At 51.9% G+C, this 17,874-nt stretch overlaps 1 protein-coding gene across 1 annotated transcript in view; it reads right to left on the bottom strand.

The window, feature by feature from the left end:
- CNIH3 (cornichon family AMPA receptor auxiliary protein 3) overlaps nt 1–17,874 on the bottom strand; it is a 93,428-nt gene that overhangs the window by 35,385 nt on the left and 40,169 nt on the right. The window contains exons 2-3 of the mRNA XM_045982951.1: nt 9,387–9,455; nt 5,714–5,761 (exon numbers count right to left, since the gene is read on the bottom strand). Of these exons, the coding sequence (XP_045838907.1) occupies nt 5,714–5,761; nt 9,387–9,455 (117 nt within the window). The remainder of the gene's footprint in view (nt 1–5,713; nt 5,762–9,386; nt 9,456–17,874) is intronic.

The following is a 17,874-nucleotide window of genomic DNA, read 5'->3' as shown; positions in this document are numbered from 1 at the left end:
GTTAGGGAAGGTCACTGAGAGGACATGATCAACGGTTGACCCGTGAGGTGAACCCTGGTGATTAGGGCTCACTAACCCTTCCCCTGTCTTTGGAATGTGGGTCCTGCTGCCTTCTCTGCTCCCAGGAGCCGCCCCCGGGATAGCCTTCAGACAGATGTGGTGCTGGGACCATGTGAACTGTCCATGAGACTAAGCCCCATTAAGTTTCTTTATAAACTTCTAAAACTCGGTGGGTGGATGCAGAGATCTACTCATCTCGTGGCTTCCCAAGACAAGCCCCAGGTGTCCATCCCCTCACTTGTGAAACCGGCCACCTGCCAACCGGAGCGGCCTGCCTTTCTCCCGAGGCCCTCACTGCCCTCTGCTCATACCTGGGAGGTTCCTGAGGCACTTTCAGACCAACAACCTGGCCTTGGTCGTGTGACTTGCTTCAGCCAACAGGACACTGGTAGATCGGATGCAAACCGAATCTTGAAGTGTTCCCAGGCCTCCCCCAGCTTCTCTGTGACACCACAAGAAGGGCCTGGGCGCGTGCTGGAGGACCAGGCAGGAGCAGGACACCCCCTTCTCCCCTTAAGCCCGACCAACATGGGGGGAGCCAACTGGGTGAGCCATGGTCCCACCAGAAATGGAAACTGGCTTAATCCTCTTTTATCATCGTAATGAAGAACCGGGAAAGACAGGGCCGACCAGCCTTGGGTCCGAGGAGTCGGAGCTGCTGCAGGGTCCTCTGCGGGTCCTGCCATGGCCTTGGGGGCAGAGGGAAGCGAGGACAGGGCTCCTGCTCCCCCCACCATCCGACTTTGGGCTCAGCACCTCCGTGACAGCACCCCTGTTCACACAGCATGTAAAATGCTCCATCTTCCCCTCTGACTAACAAGGACTTTGCCACAGAAAGTGACTGGAAATACATTATACATGAGACACAGTCTCTGAACTGGTTGCAAGTGTTGTTCCAGGATATTTTTACTTCTCTTCAAACATTCCCTCTAGGGGTGAACTTACCTAACAAGACGTTAAACGGAAATAGAAAAGAGTCTTGAAGGACTCCACTGGGCTCCATCCCGACCAGCCCAGGATAGGGCCCCCTCGGCCCTCTGTGGCTTCAGGGACTCGAATCTTCCCTTGAAACAGCCAAGCGATGTTACCGGAGCTCAGGTCCACAAGGTGCATGTTTCAGAGAACATAAAATTTCCCCAATTTGGGGATTAAAATGTGGATTCTGATCAGACCTGTCTTCAGATCCCAGCTCCACCGACCTGGGAAGCATGAGACCCCCAGAGGTAAACGTCTCCACACCCCAGCTTCTCGTCCATCAAGTGGGGCTCCAGTTCGTTCTTGTAAAGGCACACAGTGGTCACTCAGAAAATGTGAGCAGCTCTCAGACCCGTCACGCTTTAGAAACCCTCCAGCCAACAGAGAATTCAGATCTGGAAGATTTCTGAGTCAAGGATGGCATGTCTACGGTCACTGAGTTTGCGTGCCCCTTTTCACTGCATTACGTCTCTCAAATAAAAGACATCACTCTCTCCAGAACCCCGCAGGAAGAACTGCACCAGCCGCCAAAAAGGCTGGAAATCAAGTCAGTCCCTTATGGCAGGGATTAGAGAAAAAGGACCATCTTCGCTCTTCTTCCGAGTAGCTAAGGCGTGACAAACATGGTGATCCCCAGCGACGTGGGTCTTTCTCCCGGTTCCAGTCCGTTAACGCATTCAGTAGCCTCCTTTGAGGTCAAAGAAATGAGGGCAGAGTTTGAAGCCTTCCATTTATAAATGTGTAGAGTCAGCAAACAGCTGATGTCTACAGGCCCAGGACACAATACTTTTTTAAAAAAGAATGCCCCCTTATGTAACTAGCACATGCTTATAGCGTCAGTGAGCCATTGCCTTAATAACGCTGCATAACAAATCGTTCCTAAATTCAGTGATAATCAGTCATACTTGCTCGTGCATCTAAAGGTCGACTGGGGGTCACTGGATCCAGTGGATGTGGCTCTGAGCTCCAGGTGCGCTGGGGTCTGCCTCCCAGGCTCCTTGCACCAGTGGGTTGGCCTTGGTGGTGTCAGAAGTTCAAGACAGCAGGGACACCCAGGACTCTGAAGACAGCAGCACACATGGCCGGCCCACCATGAGCGTGGGGGAGGGGACCTGAGCAATCACATGGGAAGGTCATGCGTACAGGCAGGGCTAGCCTCAGGGACGGGACCCGTGCAGACGCACATGACCCACTGACACAGGGGAGGGGGAAGAATTGGGAACAACAGTGTGATCTTCCTACTCGCCAAATGGGCTCTGTGCTGAAAACAGGTCCTAGCCACTCCCCACCTCCTCCGACCCCACTGGTGTGACCTCATCGTGGAACTTCTGCAGGGGATCTGGGATTCACAGCGTTCAGGTGTACCTCACCCCCTGCCACTGTCTCCGGCCCCGCAGATGTGTTTCAGGTAAGTAAGAAGGGGGAGGGGCACAGGTGGTCACTAGTGGTAACACGCGCGGCCTTCAAACCATCCTGTTCTTTCCAGATTAAAACCTGGCACACCAGCCCCCTCCCATCAGCCTGATTATACCCCAGGGAACTTGACGCCCCTGCCCCTGAGCCCCATCCACTCCTCCTCCTCCTCTATGTCCCAGGGTGACTGCTCAATGGAGCGAGGGGAGAATTATCCACCCTACAGGGGTTTTTAAAGCCACAAATATCAGAAACCCACAGCGTGGTTGGAGACGCGCTTGTGGAATTTGGGGGGCAAGTTGGAGATACACCTAAGTGTCAAAGCCAGAAGGGACATCCCAAATTCTGCGGCTGAGTCCCTTCCCCCTCGGGCAGGCTCAGCCAAACTTCACAGACTGTTATCTGACTTGGCCCGAGGAAGGTGACATTTCATGGGCCCCCAGGGACAACCAAGTCCAGGCTCTGATGGGCCCCGCTCACAAAACCCACTGCTCCTGCCAACCTCGGTCTCCACATCAGCTCCTTCCCTCCAACCCTTTCGTGAAGCTGGAGACAGAGTTGGGTCCCCCCCCCCCCCCGCAGGTCAGCCGCCCCCCTCAGGGGCCCATGACGAGTCCCGCTCCCAAGCTGTCCTCCACCATGACCCACGGAGCCCGCGTCCCGCGCCAGTGGGAGAGCAGCATGTGAGGTGGCTCTTGCACGGAAAATGGATCCCACGCGCACGTCGACGCGAGAATCCTACAGTTCAGACAATTACCCGAAGAACACATTTTCTGATAATTAGAGAGCTAAAAACGGATCCACTTTGAAAATTCCTTCCTTCCTCCCGAGAAAGCTGAGGAGGTGGTTTAGCAACAATCAGCCACAGAGATACATCACATTCTGGGTGTTTGGGGGACAAGTTCCAAGAAATTTCTTGGAAGGTACAGTTCCCAGAAGGTGGCGGGGCTAACCAGACCCGCTGGCCCTCCCCACGTCCCCGGCAAGGGCTCCAGCAGGGGAGGCCACCGGCCACGGGCCACCTCACCTGCTTCGGCACTGGGCATGCACCCAGGGGTGTCACAGGGCACTCCCGGCAGCCGCCAAGGGTCAGGTGACTCACGGTGTGGGGCAGCTCAGAGCCACACACACCTGTATCCTCAGGCTGAATCGCAGAGCAGGTGCACGGGGAGGGCTCTGTTCTCACCGCCTCGGAGTTAGAGTTGCGCCGAGGGCTGGATGGATAATCAGGGGCAGGGGCAGCCTCGGGCCGCAGCAGAAGCCTGCGTACCCCACCGCCTCTCCCGTGGAAGGGCTCAGAGCTGGCAGGGAGCAGACGCGGGTCAGGTTACCACATAGACCCCAAGGAGGGCAGCAGGAGCGGACAGGATAGGAGAAGCTGTCAGTTAGGGACCTGCCGGGTCAATGGCAAATGCAATAAAGAGTTACATGTGATTTTAAAAATACAAATCTGATGTAAGTAGTAAATGTAGTAAAATATAGTAAATGTACATGTTTCGGGCTCGGTCCTCGAGCAGCACAGGACACGCAATAGGGCACAGCTGTAATACCTAAGAACTTGAAGTCAGTGTTTCCTGTCCTCATGTGCCTACCATGGGCCCGCCTCCCTGATGTTTCCCGCTCACGAAGAACAGCATTTGCATTCACCGGAGCAGCAGAGGCCATGGCCTGGCAGGGAAGGACCATGGGAAAAGGACAAGAAAAAAAAAAAGGTACTTGGAGTGTGTTTCCTGGAACAAAATGCCTCTATCTACTGTTGATACAAACTTATGCAAATTGTATGTAAATTTGCAAATGGTAACACTAATTCCTGCCCAGCCTCTGTTCTTTCATGGCCTCAGCTTTGACCTTGGGCTATAAGGAGGAGAATGGCAGAGGCAGCCACTTGCCACTGTTCAGCCAGAGTCAGTGCTGAAGGGTGAGCCAGACTCATGAGATGGGTATGGATTATTACCTTGCAGGAGAGTCCGGGAGGCATATTCAGGACAGAAGGAGCAGAGGAATCGTGAAAGACACTTAGGGGTCAGACTAGAAGCTAAAGGGGTTACTGGTGTCCAAGATATGATGGGGGAAAATAACGGACAAATTCATGAATTGCCCTTAAAACCAAATGTCATGTGTTTTCTTACATCATCCTCTACTCTGGATTGCTAATATTTTTCACATATATTTTCCTTATCTGACCACCCCTCCCTGCCGCGACCCACCAGCTCTACCACACCGAGCGTCCAGGAGAACATGAATGGACAAGTAAGTAGCTGGGAAAATAAGGAACTGCTTCGTTAAGCTCGCTCCTCCCATGGAAGGTGCCACTATGGAAGCAGAGAAAAAAACTCAAAAGCACGCCGTTATTGTCCTCCATTAATGTTGGCAGGGTAGTTGTTTCTCTCCTGTTCACCTAAGGCTCTGGGCTGACAGGTGGCTTCCCCAAGTCCCATGTGCTTTGGACAGAGACTGGGGATGTCCTTTGGTTCCAGGCAATGGGCCCTGCTTCCTCGACCTGCCAGCTGCTGTTCCCTGCACTTTGCGGCAGAAAGCAGGCACGGGCCTGACTGGGGAGTGGCAGTTGTTCTGCCGCAGGGCCTCCCTGGTTATGTCACAGAGGCATGCTAAAAACCAAGTGTGAGTTTCACGTGCACATGTGGCCGTGCGTGCCCATGTGACCGTGCGTGCCCACGTGACCGTGCGTGCACACGTGACTGTGCATATACACGCAGGCTTCCCAGACACACTTAGGGCCACTGTGGCTGACCACCCATCCATTCACAACAACTCTCCCAATGCTTGGCTCCCCCTTTGACAACACTTCCCATCTCAGTCGTAAAACACTCCCAGTGACACTGTCCATCAGACTACAAAGCTGAGTGGCAGGCTGAAACCTCAAAGGAAACCCACCATCTAGTTTAAAACTTCCCTGAGCACAGCGCCAGCCAGGAACAAAGGCTGCAAGGGAACCTGAGCTGGAAATGCCATCCATCATCACGCGAAAGGAAAGAACCTCTAAGCCCAACCAGAGGGCACCTGCAAATATCCAGCACCACCTGTCACTTTGATTGATGGCCACCTTTCTAATGAGCTCCTTTTATCTCTGGAGGTTTCCAGCCAACATAAGGCTCCCTTGCTCCCCCCCACCCCCTCCCCTGCCATTTGCCTTTTCAGGGAGACAGCGCCAGGGCAGGCACTGAGTCTCACTTGCCCCTTCCACTGGGTGACCAGCCACACCCATGGGACCATCCACCCCCAGGCGTGGAGCTCCCGCACTGACCTTTCTCAGGAGGAAGCAGATGCGCTCGATGTTCCTCAGCCGTTCCCTCTATCGGGGTGCAGAGGAAAGAACAAGAGGGGAGGTTAGATGCTCTGCTGAAGGAACGTGAGCAGCGCCCACAGTCAGCCCCCTGGGAGAGGAGGCGGAACCACCCCCCCGAGGCCCGCAGGCTCCCACCCAGCAGCTCCTAACCAGAGTTTTTGCTCATAGCACTCAATAGCAAAAAAAACAAACAACAACAAACACAAATAATCCAAATGAAAATGTGCAGAGGATCTGAACAGGTATTTTTCCAAAGAAGACATACAGCTAGCCACAGGTACGTGAAAAGGTGGTGGTCAAAACCACAGTGAGCGGTCACTTCACTCTTGTCAGAATGGCTGTTACCCACAAGACAAGAGACAACAGGTGCCACTGAGGACGTGGAGGACAGGGGACCCTCATGTGCTGTTGCTGGGAATGGAAATTGGGGCGGCCGCTATGAAAACATTCGGGAGATTCCTCAGAGAGTTAAAAAACAGAACTACCGTATCATCCAGCAATTCTGCTTCCAGAAGTCTCCCTGGAGGAGATGAAGTCACTGTCTGGAAAAGGTATCTGCACCTCTGTGTTCATGGCAGCAACATTTATAATGGCCTGAGTGTCCCTGGATGCATGAATGGGCAAGAAAAATGTTGTGCATGTGTACATAAATACACACCATAGCGTACTACATTACAGTAGACTCTCACACCCAGTACGCACACAGGAATACTACTCAGTCATAAAAAGAAGGCAATCCTGCCATTGCCAACAACGAGGATGGACCCTGAGGTTTCACTCCGCGAAATAAGCCCGAGAAGGACAAGTACCCTATGATCTCGCTCCTACATGGAATCTAAAAACAAAACAAAACAAACGCTCGGAAAAGGAGATCAGGTGTGTGGTTATGAGAGACAGGGAGCTGGGGAGAGAGAACTGGATGGAGAGGGTCAAATGTACAAACTTCCAGTTAGAAGACGACAAAGACCTCGGGACGCCCTTGAGGCTGAGTCAGCCCTCCCGGGAAGACCGCCCACTTTCTCCAGAGCACGTGTGCCCCTGATTAGAGTCTAAGGTAAGGGAAGTTCTCTGCCAGTGAGTCTATTTTTCTAAAGTGAGAGCATTTAGAGGAAGGAATCATCCCACCAAATTAGACACCCACAGTGCCCCCAGGCTAAGATGTTTCCAGACATCGAAGTCCATCCCCGGAGCCTGGCTCAGGACTGAGAACAGGTGCCCGCGGCCAGGCGGGAGGTGATGGTCACGTCACACACACACTGCACGCCTCTGCCCCTTTCCCGAAGCGACTTTCTTGTTTTCCCTCTGAGCACAGCTGCAGCGTCTGCCAGTGCTTCATTACAACACAATTTGGCGACCATGGACGTGAAGCTAATGAACTTGCTCACGGATCAGAAGAAGACAGGTGGCTGAGCCACTTGAGTTTCCCTAATTGAATCATACCGTGATTCCTGTGCATCCGTCAAGCCCTGAGGAAAGAGCCCACATCAGGACAAATTAGTGTCCCCATGGCTAGGAAGACAGACCATGTCCTCTGCAACAAACCCCGTGTATGTCCACACACATGTGCACACGCAAACCCCACACACCACTGGGCACTGAGGCCGCCTACATGGAGAGTAAGGGGAAAGGTGTGAGGAGCCAGGCATGGATAGGGAATGCACTAACTCCTTCCTCGCAGGCTAGTCATCTGGTGGCTCCCCTTACTTGACAGGGATACTAAAGGGTCCACTGGTAATGGCAGGGAAAGTGCTGAATGAGAAGCTAGGAGTAAAACAAGGTCCCCCTCCTCCCTTTCAACTCCTGGAAGGGGGTCTACCCAATGGCCCCACAAGATTTGGAGCTCTAGGGTGTCTCCGACCCAGAGAGCCAGTGGGTCTGGGGCTTGCTTGTAGAGCAGCTGTTTGTAAGCTAAGTCCACCTAAAGCGGGGTCCAACCGGTTTGGTAGCTTCTCCAAGCCACTTGAGACAGAGATGCAGATTCGGGGGCTCTACAGAGCCCAAAAGTCCTTGAACATGAGTTAATGAGGCATCCAAAGCACTCAACTTCCTGCTGGGGATGAAATTGTAAGAACCAAGAAAATACATCTGCTACTCTTCCATGGAGGGTTTTAATGGATTTTTTTTTTGAAATCTTGGAGAAGAGTCCTTTCCCAGGGAGACCTTGGTCTGTCCATAGCTGGCAGGGTTCAGGCTCCTTGATTAAGTCATTACCCAGTTAGAAGTGTGGCTTTCATGATAAGAGTGAAGAGCTGAGACCCAGCCTTCATGCTACACCTCACGCTGCAGCGCGCATTCTCCCTACTGTGAGCACCTACTGTGTGCAGGCTTCGTTCCCGCACTGACCTTCCCCAGAGGCATGCGTGTCAGTCCTACATTCTCCACTCTGTCGGAACGACAGAACTTGCCACGGCCGGAGGGACGAGGCTCCGCAAAGCCATCTCTGGTTTCGCCAGTCGCCTGGGCTGAACTGGCAGGACAGAATGGAGCAGAGGGCACGTGTCTGCGCTAGTGTGTGCCTGGGCTCATTCAAGAAAGCCCTGGGTGATTTGGTGAGCTCCTCTGAACCCGCCCGGCTAGGAGGAGGGAAAGGAGGCTCCCTCAGACTAGAGCAGCTCAGGACACATGGTGGGGACCAGTGGGCCAGGTGTGTGACACGGTGCCAAACACTAAACATCCAGGAAGAAATGAGACCAGGGAGGGGGTTACCCTTCAGGCCAGGTGCTGCCACGTCATCACAGGTGGGTGATGGGGAGACCGGCAGATGGAAACAAAATGGATTTTAATGCCAAGTACGTGTCACGAAGCCTAAGAAGTTTTCAAGTGCATCTTAGGGATTCTTGCAACTTGCCACAAATTTCAGCTTCACACCGTCGACTTTGAAAGGCTTTGGCTCTATTTCACAGAACTAAAGAATCTGGTGCCCAAGGATTATAAAATCAGGCATTAGAAAATCAAATGTTTGAAAGAGACAACATTGAGGAGGCAAGTGGTAAGAACACGGGCTTTGGGGACAGGCAGACCTCCAGTCCCTGGCCCATTCATTGGAAGTAGGGTCCTCCTCCTGTTCCTGCCAAGGCTGCTTTCCCCGTGCACTCCAGGGCACATGGGGACAGCAGCCAGATGGAATGGTCAGATCAGCGCATGCTGAGCTTGGGACCAAGGACCAGACAGCATGAGATTCCCCAGTGGGAGGCAAGCTGACCTCAGGCTCACAGAGCCTCTCAAGAGGAGGGGCAGGTATGGACATGGGCCCAGGGGCTCTGTACATCCACCCACTCTGTGTGTCTCCCTCTGAGAGACCCATCCAAGCACAGCGGGCAGACAGCCGCTACATGGAGCCTCTCTCCTTATTCAAGATGAATAACCAGAAACACCAGCACGAGGCCTTGAAGACTCGACCGTCAGAGCACAGCAGACCTTTCCCACCTGGCTTCCTGGGATCAAAATATTTCACTTTGCAAGATGCTATGTCGGGACCTGGTGGACCTCAGGAATGAGAGGGGTCCCCGGCGGCCCTGAGTCAGGAGTGGAGGCACTTTATCCACTGCCCCCATCAGAACAATCCCTCCTCCATGGACCCTGGCAACCCGCCTGGATTCCACCCCACACCCCACTGACACCCGCTACTTACCGCGTGAACGGGGTTACACTGGTCTATGGGGCTCTTAAAATCCGTCCTTAACTCATCGAAGGCAATGATCTGAAATGGAACGCGCAGAACCAAGAAGTTAGTGCAAAGGTGAATCAGTGCACCATGTCTCCCTGTAGATTTGCTTCAAAATGATATAGGAGGCAGGAGGAAGGTACCAGTGACCTAAGAATGGCCAGGAGGTTGTTGCCGTCAAAGCTGGTGATGGATACCTGGGGTGGATGGTCCTCCTCGTTCTTCTTGGTATACTTCAAACTCCCCGAAGTAGGGAAAGGGCAAGACACTGTTCAAGGGCACGCGCCTGCCATGAGGAGACGAGGAAGTCCTACAGACCTAGTGCACACAACACTGTACTCTAAACCTTAAACTGGCCAAGAGAGGAGCTCTTAAGTGATAACTATGTGTGGGGGCAGAGGGGTAGCTAATCCTACAATGGGAACCTTTCCGCAACATTCCTGTATCAAATCGATACATTATATACTTAAACTTACACAATGTTGCATGCTAAAGGTATTTATCTCAATGGTTGTGAAGCCCCCAAGGCGTCCTGAGCTTTACAAAGACATGGAGCAAACTCCATTACGGTGACGGCAGGTGCAGGTGTGGATAAAGGCACAAGAAATTCACACTTCAAGCTGGCGCTTTCCACTTCTCTCCTTGCATGAAGAAGCTGTTTATTTTCTATTTGTGTTTATTTTGGTAGAGGTACTGACTGGAAGTGAGACGGACAGAAGGCAGGACAGAGGGAGAAGGAAAAGGCAAGAAAGCAGGGTTGACGTTAACGGAGAGGACCCGATCTCCAGCAATCCACGGGCTGGACAATCAGCCCTGAGCAGTCCCGTTTTCACAGACGGGTCACTGGACGTGGGTCCTCCGCTTCATTCTGGACTCAAAGCTCTCCAGAGAGCACCGGTATGGAGGACAGGTGTCTCTTGTCTCACCAACACAGGGCTCAGAGTAAGTTCCCAGTAGAGGAAACAACCTAGTTCCCAGCACAAAGCAGGTGTAATTTTAAAGCAATCACATGTCATCCTGATTTCAAAACTCCTCCAGAATTCGGGGGAAATTCTAGTATAACCTGTAGTAAGTAGATGTATTTCTGCCTTACCCCGTCCTTGAACTGTTAGTGACAAGAACACACCTCTCACTGAGGGGGCTCAGGCCATTCCTGGCTCCCTCTAATTAATACTGTCTCCCTTTCTTGAACTTACATAGGACTCCCTGAAGCTCCTGCCCACATCCTAAGCCTGAGTCAGCAAACTACAAAGCCAAATCCAACCTGACACCCATTTTTGTCCAATCTGGGAGCTAAGAATGGTCTTTATGCCTGTCAAGTCATTGAGAAAAATCAAAAGAAGAATATTCATGACATGTAAAAGTTATATTCAAATTTCAGTTGCCATAAATAAAGTTTCATTAGAAACTTCATTCTTTGCTACACCGTGTGTATTTTCCCACTACAAGTGGGACAGTCCAGTTGTTGCAACAGACACTATATGTTCAACAAAACCCAAAATAGTTACTTTCTTGCCCTTTACAGAAAAAATCTTGCCAACTCCTGGTCTACTCTTTTATTTTCCCTCTAAAGCCTTTCCATCCAAGAAGGTAGCCACATTAAGCCATTTAAATTTTTATTTTAACTAGGTCAATTAAAAAATTCAGCTTCCTCATTTTATTTCCTCAAAAACCACATCTGTTTGGTAGCTACTAAATGGTACAGACACAAAATATTTTCATCATCACAGGAAGTTCTGTTATATAACACTGCTTTGGAGACATTTAGGATAAGTCAAATCACTCTAGCACAAGGAATCCCCTTAAGTATTGTCAGCTATCCTGAACCTGGCAAATCTTTGTTCTTTAAGCTAACTCTCTCCAATCTTTCTATAAACTGGCACTAAGCTGTCTCGTCATCCTGGTTGCCCTCTACTGTCATTATGGGCTGGAAATGTCCATACTAAAATGTGACTGTCAAGAGTAAGTGCCACATTCAAGATGAGGTCAGCTTAGCACAGAGAGCAAACATAACACCTCCTCTGTTCTGTAACCTATGTCTCTGTTAATGCAACCTGATAGCACTAGCTTTTTTGTTTCCACATCACAGCCCTGGCTTCATTCTGACCTTGCACTGCCTAAAAGCCCCAGATCTTTCTCATGGGCTCATTAAACTCAGTTTAATAATTCACATTGTTCTGTATGCACATTGTTGGATTTGAAGGCCTAAGAGCAAGAACCGAACTTTACCCCTCTTTATCCTTCTTCCTCGCTCTTTGGTTTGGTCCATCAGTCCAGTCTGCTGAGATACACTCTATCTCCCAAGCACAAATCCTGATGAACCTAATGTCCTCGATATGCACATCCACGTTCACCCGGACACAGGTGCGAACTGATCATGGACCAGGGCAGAGCCCGAAGTTCGCCCTTCCTTGCTCCCACGAGGCTGGCACCAGCAACACTTCAGCCTGTTATTTATCCAATTACACAGACAATTCACCATATTTTGATCCAGAAACCTAAAGTCAGTCCCCGAATGGCTTTAGAACCCCACGACCATTGGTGTTCCACATACCAGCCCAAAGAGGCAGGGAGCCCAGGAGGAAATGAGTCAGACCCCGAACTGCGGCTGTGACTGTCCAGGTTCCATCCCGCCCCAACCCGTGCCATGTCTCTGTGCAAGGGCTGGGAGAGGAGTCTGGAGTGAAGGTGCACGAAGGATGGGGAGGGACCCTGGGGACTCGGAGCTGCTGAGTGCATCTGAGAGCCAGGGCCGGGCCTGGAGGAAGGAGTGAAGAAAGGAGTGAGCTCTGAGTATGACTTCGGCCCCAGAGCTCCGTGACACAGCAGGCACTTGACAGTGTTTCCCGGGCCGGTGCTGGCACTGGGCACAAGGAGGACAGAGGCTTCAGCATCCCCGCCTCCCGGAACCACTCACGAATCCATGCATTGCTCATGTGACAACTTGCTTGTTTATTACATGCTTGCCACACTGGCGCCCTGGGCTTTCAGTGCACGCTTCTGATTGTTTAACCTTCGGCCACCCGGTGAAGTAGGTACTATTATTGTCCCCGTCTTAGAGGCCAAGAAGCTGAAACCAAAAGTAGTTACAGTCCTTGCCCAAGATCACTGCTCTGGCCCCAGGATTCACACCAAGGCCTCTCTTGACACTGACTCTGGGGCAGTTAGCATTACAAGGTTCTGCCTCCGAAGACACACGGAGAGGGGGAAGCGGGATCCCAAGGACATCCGGAATGAGCAACTGTGTCTGTGGAATGAAAGCTTCCAGGGGCTCCTGGAGGGGCACAGTTGGTCAAGCGTCTGACTCTTGATTTCAGCTCAGGTTCTGATCTCACAGTCGTGAGATCGAGGCCAGCATCAGGCTCCAAGCTCAGTGCAAAGTCTGCGTGAGATTCTCTCTCTCCCTCTGCCCCTCCCCCCCAACTCTCTCTGTGTAAGTAAATACATAGAATCTTAAAGGAAGAAAGAAGAGAAGAGAAAAGAAAGCTTCCAGAACAGGTGAGAGTTAGGTCACCCTCTTCTTAGCACTCATTCATGGTCTCCCAGCCCCCACCTCCTGAGCAGGGTCCGAGCCCGGGAGACACAGGTGGTGCGGTGGGCATGCCCCTGTGCATACTGTGTGTTTAACTTCATAAAGAGCTGAGAAACTGCTTTCCCAAGAGGCTGTACCACCTCAGCGCACTGCCCCCCAGCAATGAGTGAGAAGTTTGGCATCCTTGCCAGCCCTGTGTCAGCTTGGATTTCTTCTATTTCAGCCATTTCCATAGGTGTGTAAGGGTGTCTCATTTTGTTTTAATCTGCATTTCTTCAATGACTAATCAGAGATGTTGAGCATCTTTTCATGGGCTTAATCACCCCCTGTATGCTTTCTTTGGTGAAACATGTGCTCAGATCATTTCCCCATCTTTTTGTTTTTAAGCTGTTTTCTTATTGATGATTTTTCAGAGTTCTTTATATATTCTGGATGCAAGTCCTTTGTCAGATATATGATTTGGCAATATTTTCTTCTGCTGTGTGGACTGTCTGTCCATGCTTAGCAGCGTGTTTCTCAGAGCGCATGTCCTCTTACCACTTCTTGGTTATCCAATGTATCTCTTTCTCTTTTACTCATCAGACTTCTGGTGTTGGATCTAAGAACTCCTAAGGCTATACAGATTTTTCTGATTTTTTTCTAAATAGCATTTTATTTATGGGAAGGTCATGATTTTTAAAGATTTATCTAGAGAGAAAGACTGTGTGCACAAGATGGGAGAGGGGCAGAGAGAGAGGGGGAAAGAGTCTCAAGCCCATGCCCCACTGAGCGTGGAGCCCAACACCAAGCTCCATCTCACAACCATGAGATCATGACCTGAGCCGAAATCAAGAGTCGGACGCTTAACCAACTGAGCCACCCGGATGCCCCTCTTTATGGGAAGGTTTATTAAGATACAACTTCAATTTCTGTAATAGATGTAGGACTATTTGGGTCAACTTGAGCTCTGAGAGTTTGCAGGAACCGGCCCATTTCATCAAAACTGCACTTGAACTCAGGGGCCCCCCTGGCTGTTTCACTTTCTCCTCTCCTTGTTTTCTCACCAAACTCTTGAGATGGAGGTTCCAACGAGCACAGACAAAGGCTGGAAAGGGCAGCCGCAGATGAGCAGGGACAAAGCTAGAAGAGCGGTTCTCCCACTGGCCAAGGACCAGGGACTCTGGAGACCCAGGCTGCCTGGGGCCTCGCTGGGCTGGGCCAGGCAGACAGGGGAGAAGCAAGGCCTGGGTGGAAATCAGAGGTTTGCCGGAGACAAGAGGGAGACAGGAGGTCAGATGCCAGGACCTGGACGTGCGCCAAGCTGGAGGCTCAGAAGAGGCCGAGGCAGGCTGGGGGAGTCTGCAGCCAAGTCAGGAAGGAAGGGAGTCACAAGCAGAGGAAGCACATGGTGTGAGGCTATTTCTGTGAACACCGAGCCCTGCCTATGCCAACACTAGGTGCCAAGGTCCAGCGGCCCCCGACCCCAACCTCCACAAGGTCACGGAGCAATGACTCACTGTCCACCAGAGCCCCCATGAGGGGCCTCCCCCGGGCCAGAGACGCCCCCTCCCAGCAGCAAATCCGCCCCAAGTGTCAGGCAGGAGCAGCAGGGACCCACCTCAAGAGGTGGGGAAACACAGACATACTCCAGAGGCATCTCAAGGAGCCTTCCTTCTTCAGGCCACGGCATGGATAACCAGGCGATTAAAAATTACCGTGCTTGCCTGAAACAGTTATTTGCTAAAAATAACCATGCTGGACTGAGGCAAAACCTTCCTGGGAGCGTTAAGAAAACGGCTGAAATCTCAACCTGCAAGAGCTAATGAGTCCCTAGGGCTGCCCCACTGAGAACTCAGCATTAGGAGAAGCTTCTTCTCTGGAACATTCTCTCCCCTGCCTCCACTCCACAGTGCCCTCTGGCTTCCGAAAGCTCTTACGTGGGTGAGCCCTCGGGATGGTGGGTCTGTGTCACGTTATCTCACTGCAGTATTCGATCTGCTCATGCCCTGAGCACCCTGGAGAGGCGTGCCCCCTCGAGTCTGGGCACGGTGAGTGAGCAGCGCCCCCTACCCCTGGAGCCTGTCCTGGGATCTGGAATCAGCTGTGCTCCACCCAACCCCATGTACTGTTTCTCCGTGTCGACAGGCTAGGAAGGAGGTGCTGACTTCCTGAACATGCCCAGCCCTGTTCTTAGGCTCAGAACACAGCAGTGAGTGAGCCACGACCCTGTCGTCACAGGGTTTATCATGGGGACGGGAGAGGGGGTGATAGGAAGAAACAGAACTGAGGTGCATCAGGGAGGACTCCGGGGAGGGGTCGCGTCATCTGAGAGACCTGAATGACCAGGAGGTGGACATGGAAGCTTCCAGAAGGAAGTAAGGCTGCAGAGGCCCCAAGAAGGGAATCAAGGTCTACAGCCAAGAGAGGCAGAAGGGTCAACAGCAGTCGCAGCCCACTAATGGAGAGATAATGGGTGGTGAGGTCAAGAGCAGGGATGGGCCCAGAATCCCACCGCACGGGGCTCCTGTAGCCACACTCAGTGAGGTAGGCCCCCTGGGGGCGCCGAGCGGCCCCCTCGTGTCCGGGCACTGTGGCCTCTGAGTGGCTTGTGGAACGGAGCATGTCTGTGGCTTGTGGCCTCTCAACCTGACCCAGGGAGCGGTCTGGATGTGACCCAGGGGCCATCGGTGACAGGCCAGTGCTTGTGAACACAGCACCAACCCCACCCACCCAGGAGGTACTGGTGGGCTGGTGATTTTCAGACCCAGTGAAAAGTCAGTGCTCAGAGGCAGTGAGAAAAGACCATGCATCCTGGCTCGTCAAACTCAGGAAGCCACATGATGAATTTGGCTTCCCTACCCCAGAAAACAATGGGACGTTGGGAAAAACAGGCCACAGTTTTCTAGTGGAAGAGGGCATGTGGCCAGGACCCCCAGAATTTCTGCCTACTACCCCATCCAGCTGCAGGGTCTGTGCTCAGACCCCCACGGACAGTAAGTCCACCTGGGCCCACCTCCTCTCTTGATTCCTCCCTGCTGTGAGCTAGACGACGACCCCCACCCAAAGTCTCGTCCTCAGACCTGGCCTTATCTAGAAGCAGGGTCTCGGGATACATAGTTAGAATGAGGTCATACCTGATTACAGACCCTAAAGCCAGGGACGGTGTCCTTAAAAGAGAAAAGGACAAGACATTGCAGGGTTGCAACTCCAAACCAAGGGGCAGCATGGCTTGTCGAGGACAGGAAGGAAGATGAAGGAGAGCTCTTCCCTCCTTGCCGCCCCACCGTCACCTTGACTCCAGACTTCCAGCTTCCAGAACCAGGCGTTTAAAGCCACCAAGGCAGTGGGAGCCTGTGAAGGCACTCCACTTGCACAACGTCTGAAAGTTCTGCTGTGACGGCATCGGGAAGAAATGGCTTTGGTTGCACCAGTGAATGGTGTGAAAGAAGTATGGCCACCCAAAAAGAGTACGTCCCCAGGGAGGCGGGATTTACCCGTGCCCCAAGTCAACTCAGAATGCACTTGTGATTTAGCGTAAGTCCAGTGTATGTTTTGTTTTTTTTAAGCGGGCTCCCCGCTGGAGCCGAGTGTGGGGCTTGAACTCAAGATCCCCAAGATCAAGACCTGAGCAGAGATCAAGAGTCAGACACTTCACAGACTGAGCCCCTCGGGTGCCCCCAAAATCAGGATTTTGTGTCCTCGTCATGTCTTGTCCCAAACACAGCAATTCCTACAAACCACAGCCCAAGGCTTTGTGAGGGTCAGGAGCTCCATGGGACGGGAGAGAGGTGATGGATGGGAACAACTTGACTGCTTGGGACACACACGTGGTTTAATGTCTCGTCCTGGTTCTACGTGTCACACTGGTGCGGCTGTGAGTCCCAGCGTCCCTGATAACCTCTCCTAAGCTGCTCCAAGAATTTACTACCACATGTCTCAGCCCCTAGGAAGAAAGAGGCTTTGACTCCACACTTGTGGATACCAGCTGCTTCCTTGGTCCTGGCTTGGCTCCTGGCATCACGCGGCCTATGAAAAAATGTCCCTGACACGTGACCGACTGCCCACCTCCTTTTCTAGAAAGGGTGCAGCAGAAGGGGGAGGGCTTAAACCCGCACTCAGTGTCTCCATTTCTCTTCCCTGTGCTTTTAGCATCGGGCCACACAGATTCACCTCTTCCTACTGGGGAGTGAGAATGGTTTACTAAAGCACCCATCGGTATGAGGTGCCCTGTTAGGCACGACACAGCAAGCTTAGCACCCATAGCCCTGCTTGCTAAGGACTCTCCATCAAATAAATTGCTTAATCCTACCTGGCCAAGAGCTTAGAAAAGAAAAATATTTCAGACCAGCAGAGGGGGGTCTTGCCCTAACCTCACCCCCACCTCACCTCCATTTCAGTCAGCATTCCCCTGAGAACTGGCTGGTGCAGTTACAAAGGCTAATCAAAGATCTGCAGGGTGGACCAGCAGCCTGGGGACACAAGAAAGCTGATACTGCAGCGCCAGTCTGAAAGCCACCACTGTAGAATCCCTTCTTACTCAGGGGAGGTCAGTCTTTTGTTCTATTCTGGCCTTCGGCTGATTAGATGAGGCCCACCCACGTTATGGTGGATAAAACCTGCTTTTACTCAAAGTCACTGATTTGTTTTTATTTTCTTTCTTAGTTATTTTTTTTTTCAAATCCAGTATACTTAACATACCATGTACTATTGGTTTCGGGTGTACGATAGAGTGATTCAACAATTCTCCACGTTATTCAGTGTTCATCCTAAGTGTAGTCTTAATCCCCTTCACCTGTTTCACCACCCCTCCAACCCATCTCTCCTCTAGTAACCACCAGTTTGTTCTCCAGAGTGAAGAGTCTCTTTCTCGGTTTGTCTCTCTGTTTCTCTGCTTGTTCTGTTTCTTAAATTCCACATATGAGTAAGATGATATTTCTCTGACTT

Source organism: Meles meles, chromosome 17 (genome assembly GCF_922984935.1).
Source record: "Meles meles chromosome 17, mMelMel3.1 paternal haplotype, whole genome shotgun sequence".
NCBI classification, from domain to species: Eukaryota; Metazoa; Chordata; class Mammalia; order Carnivora; family Mustelidae; genus Meles; species Meles meles.
This window is presented reverse-complemented; position numbering and strand designations above follow the sequence as displayed.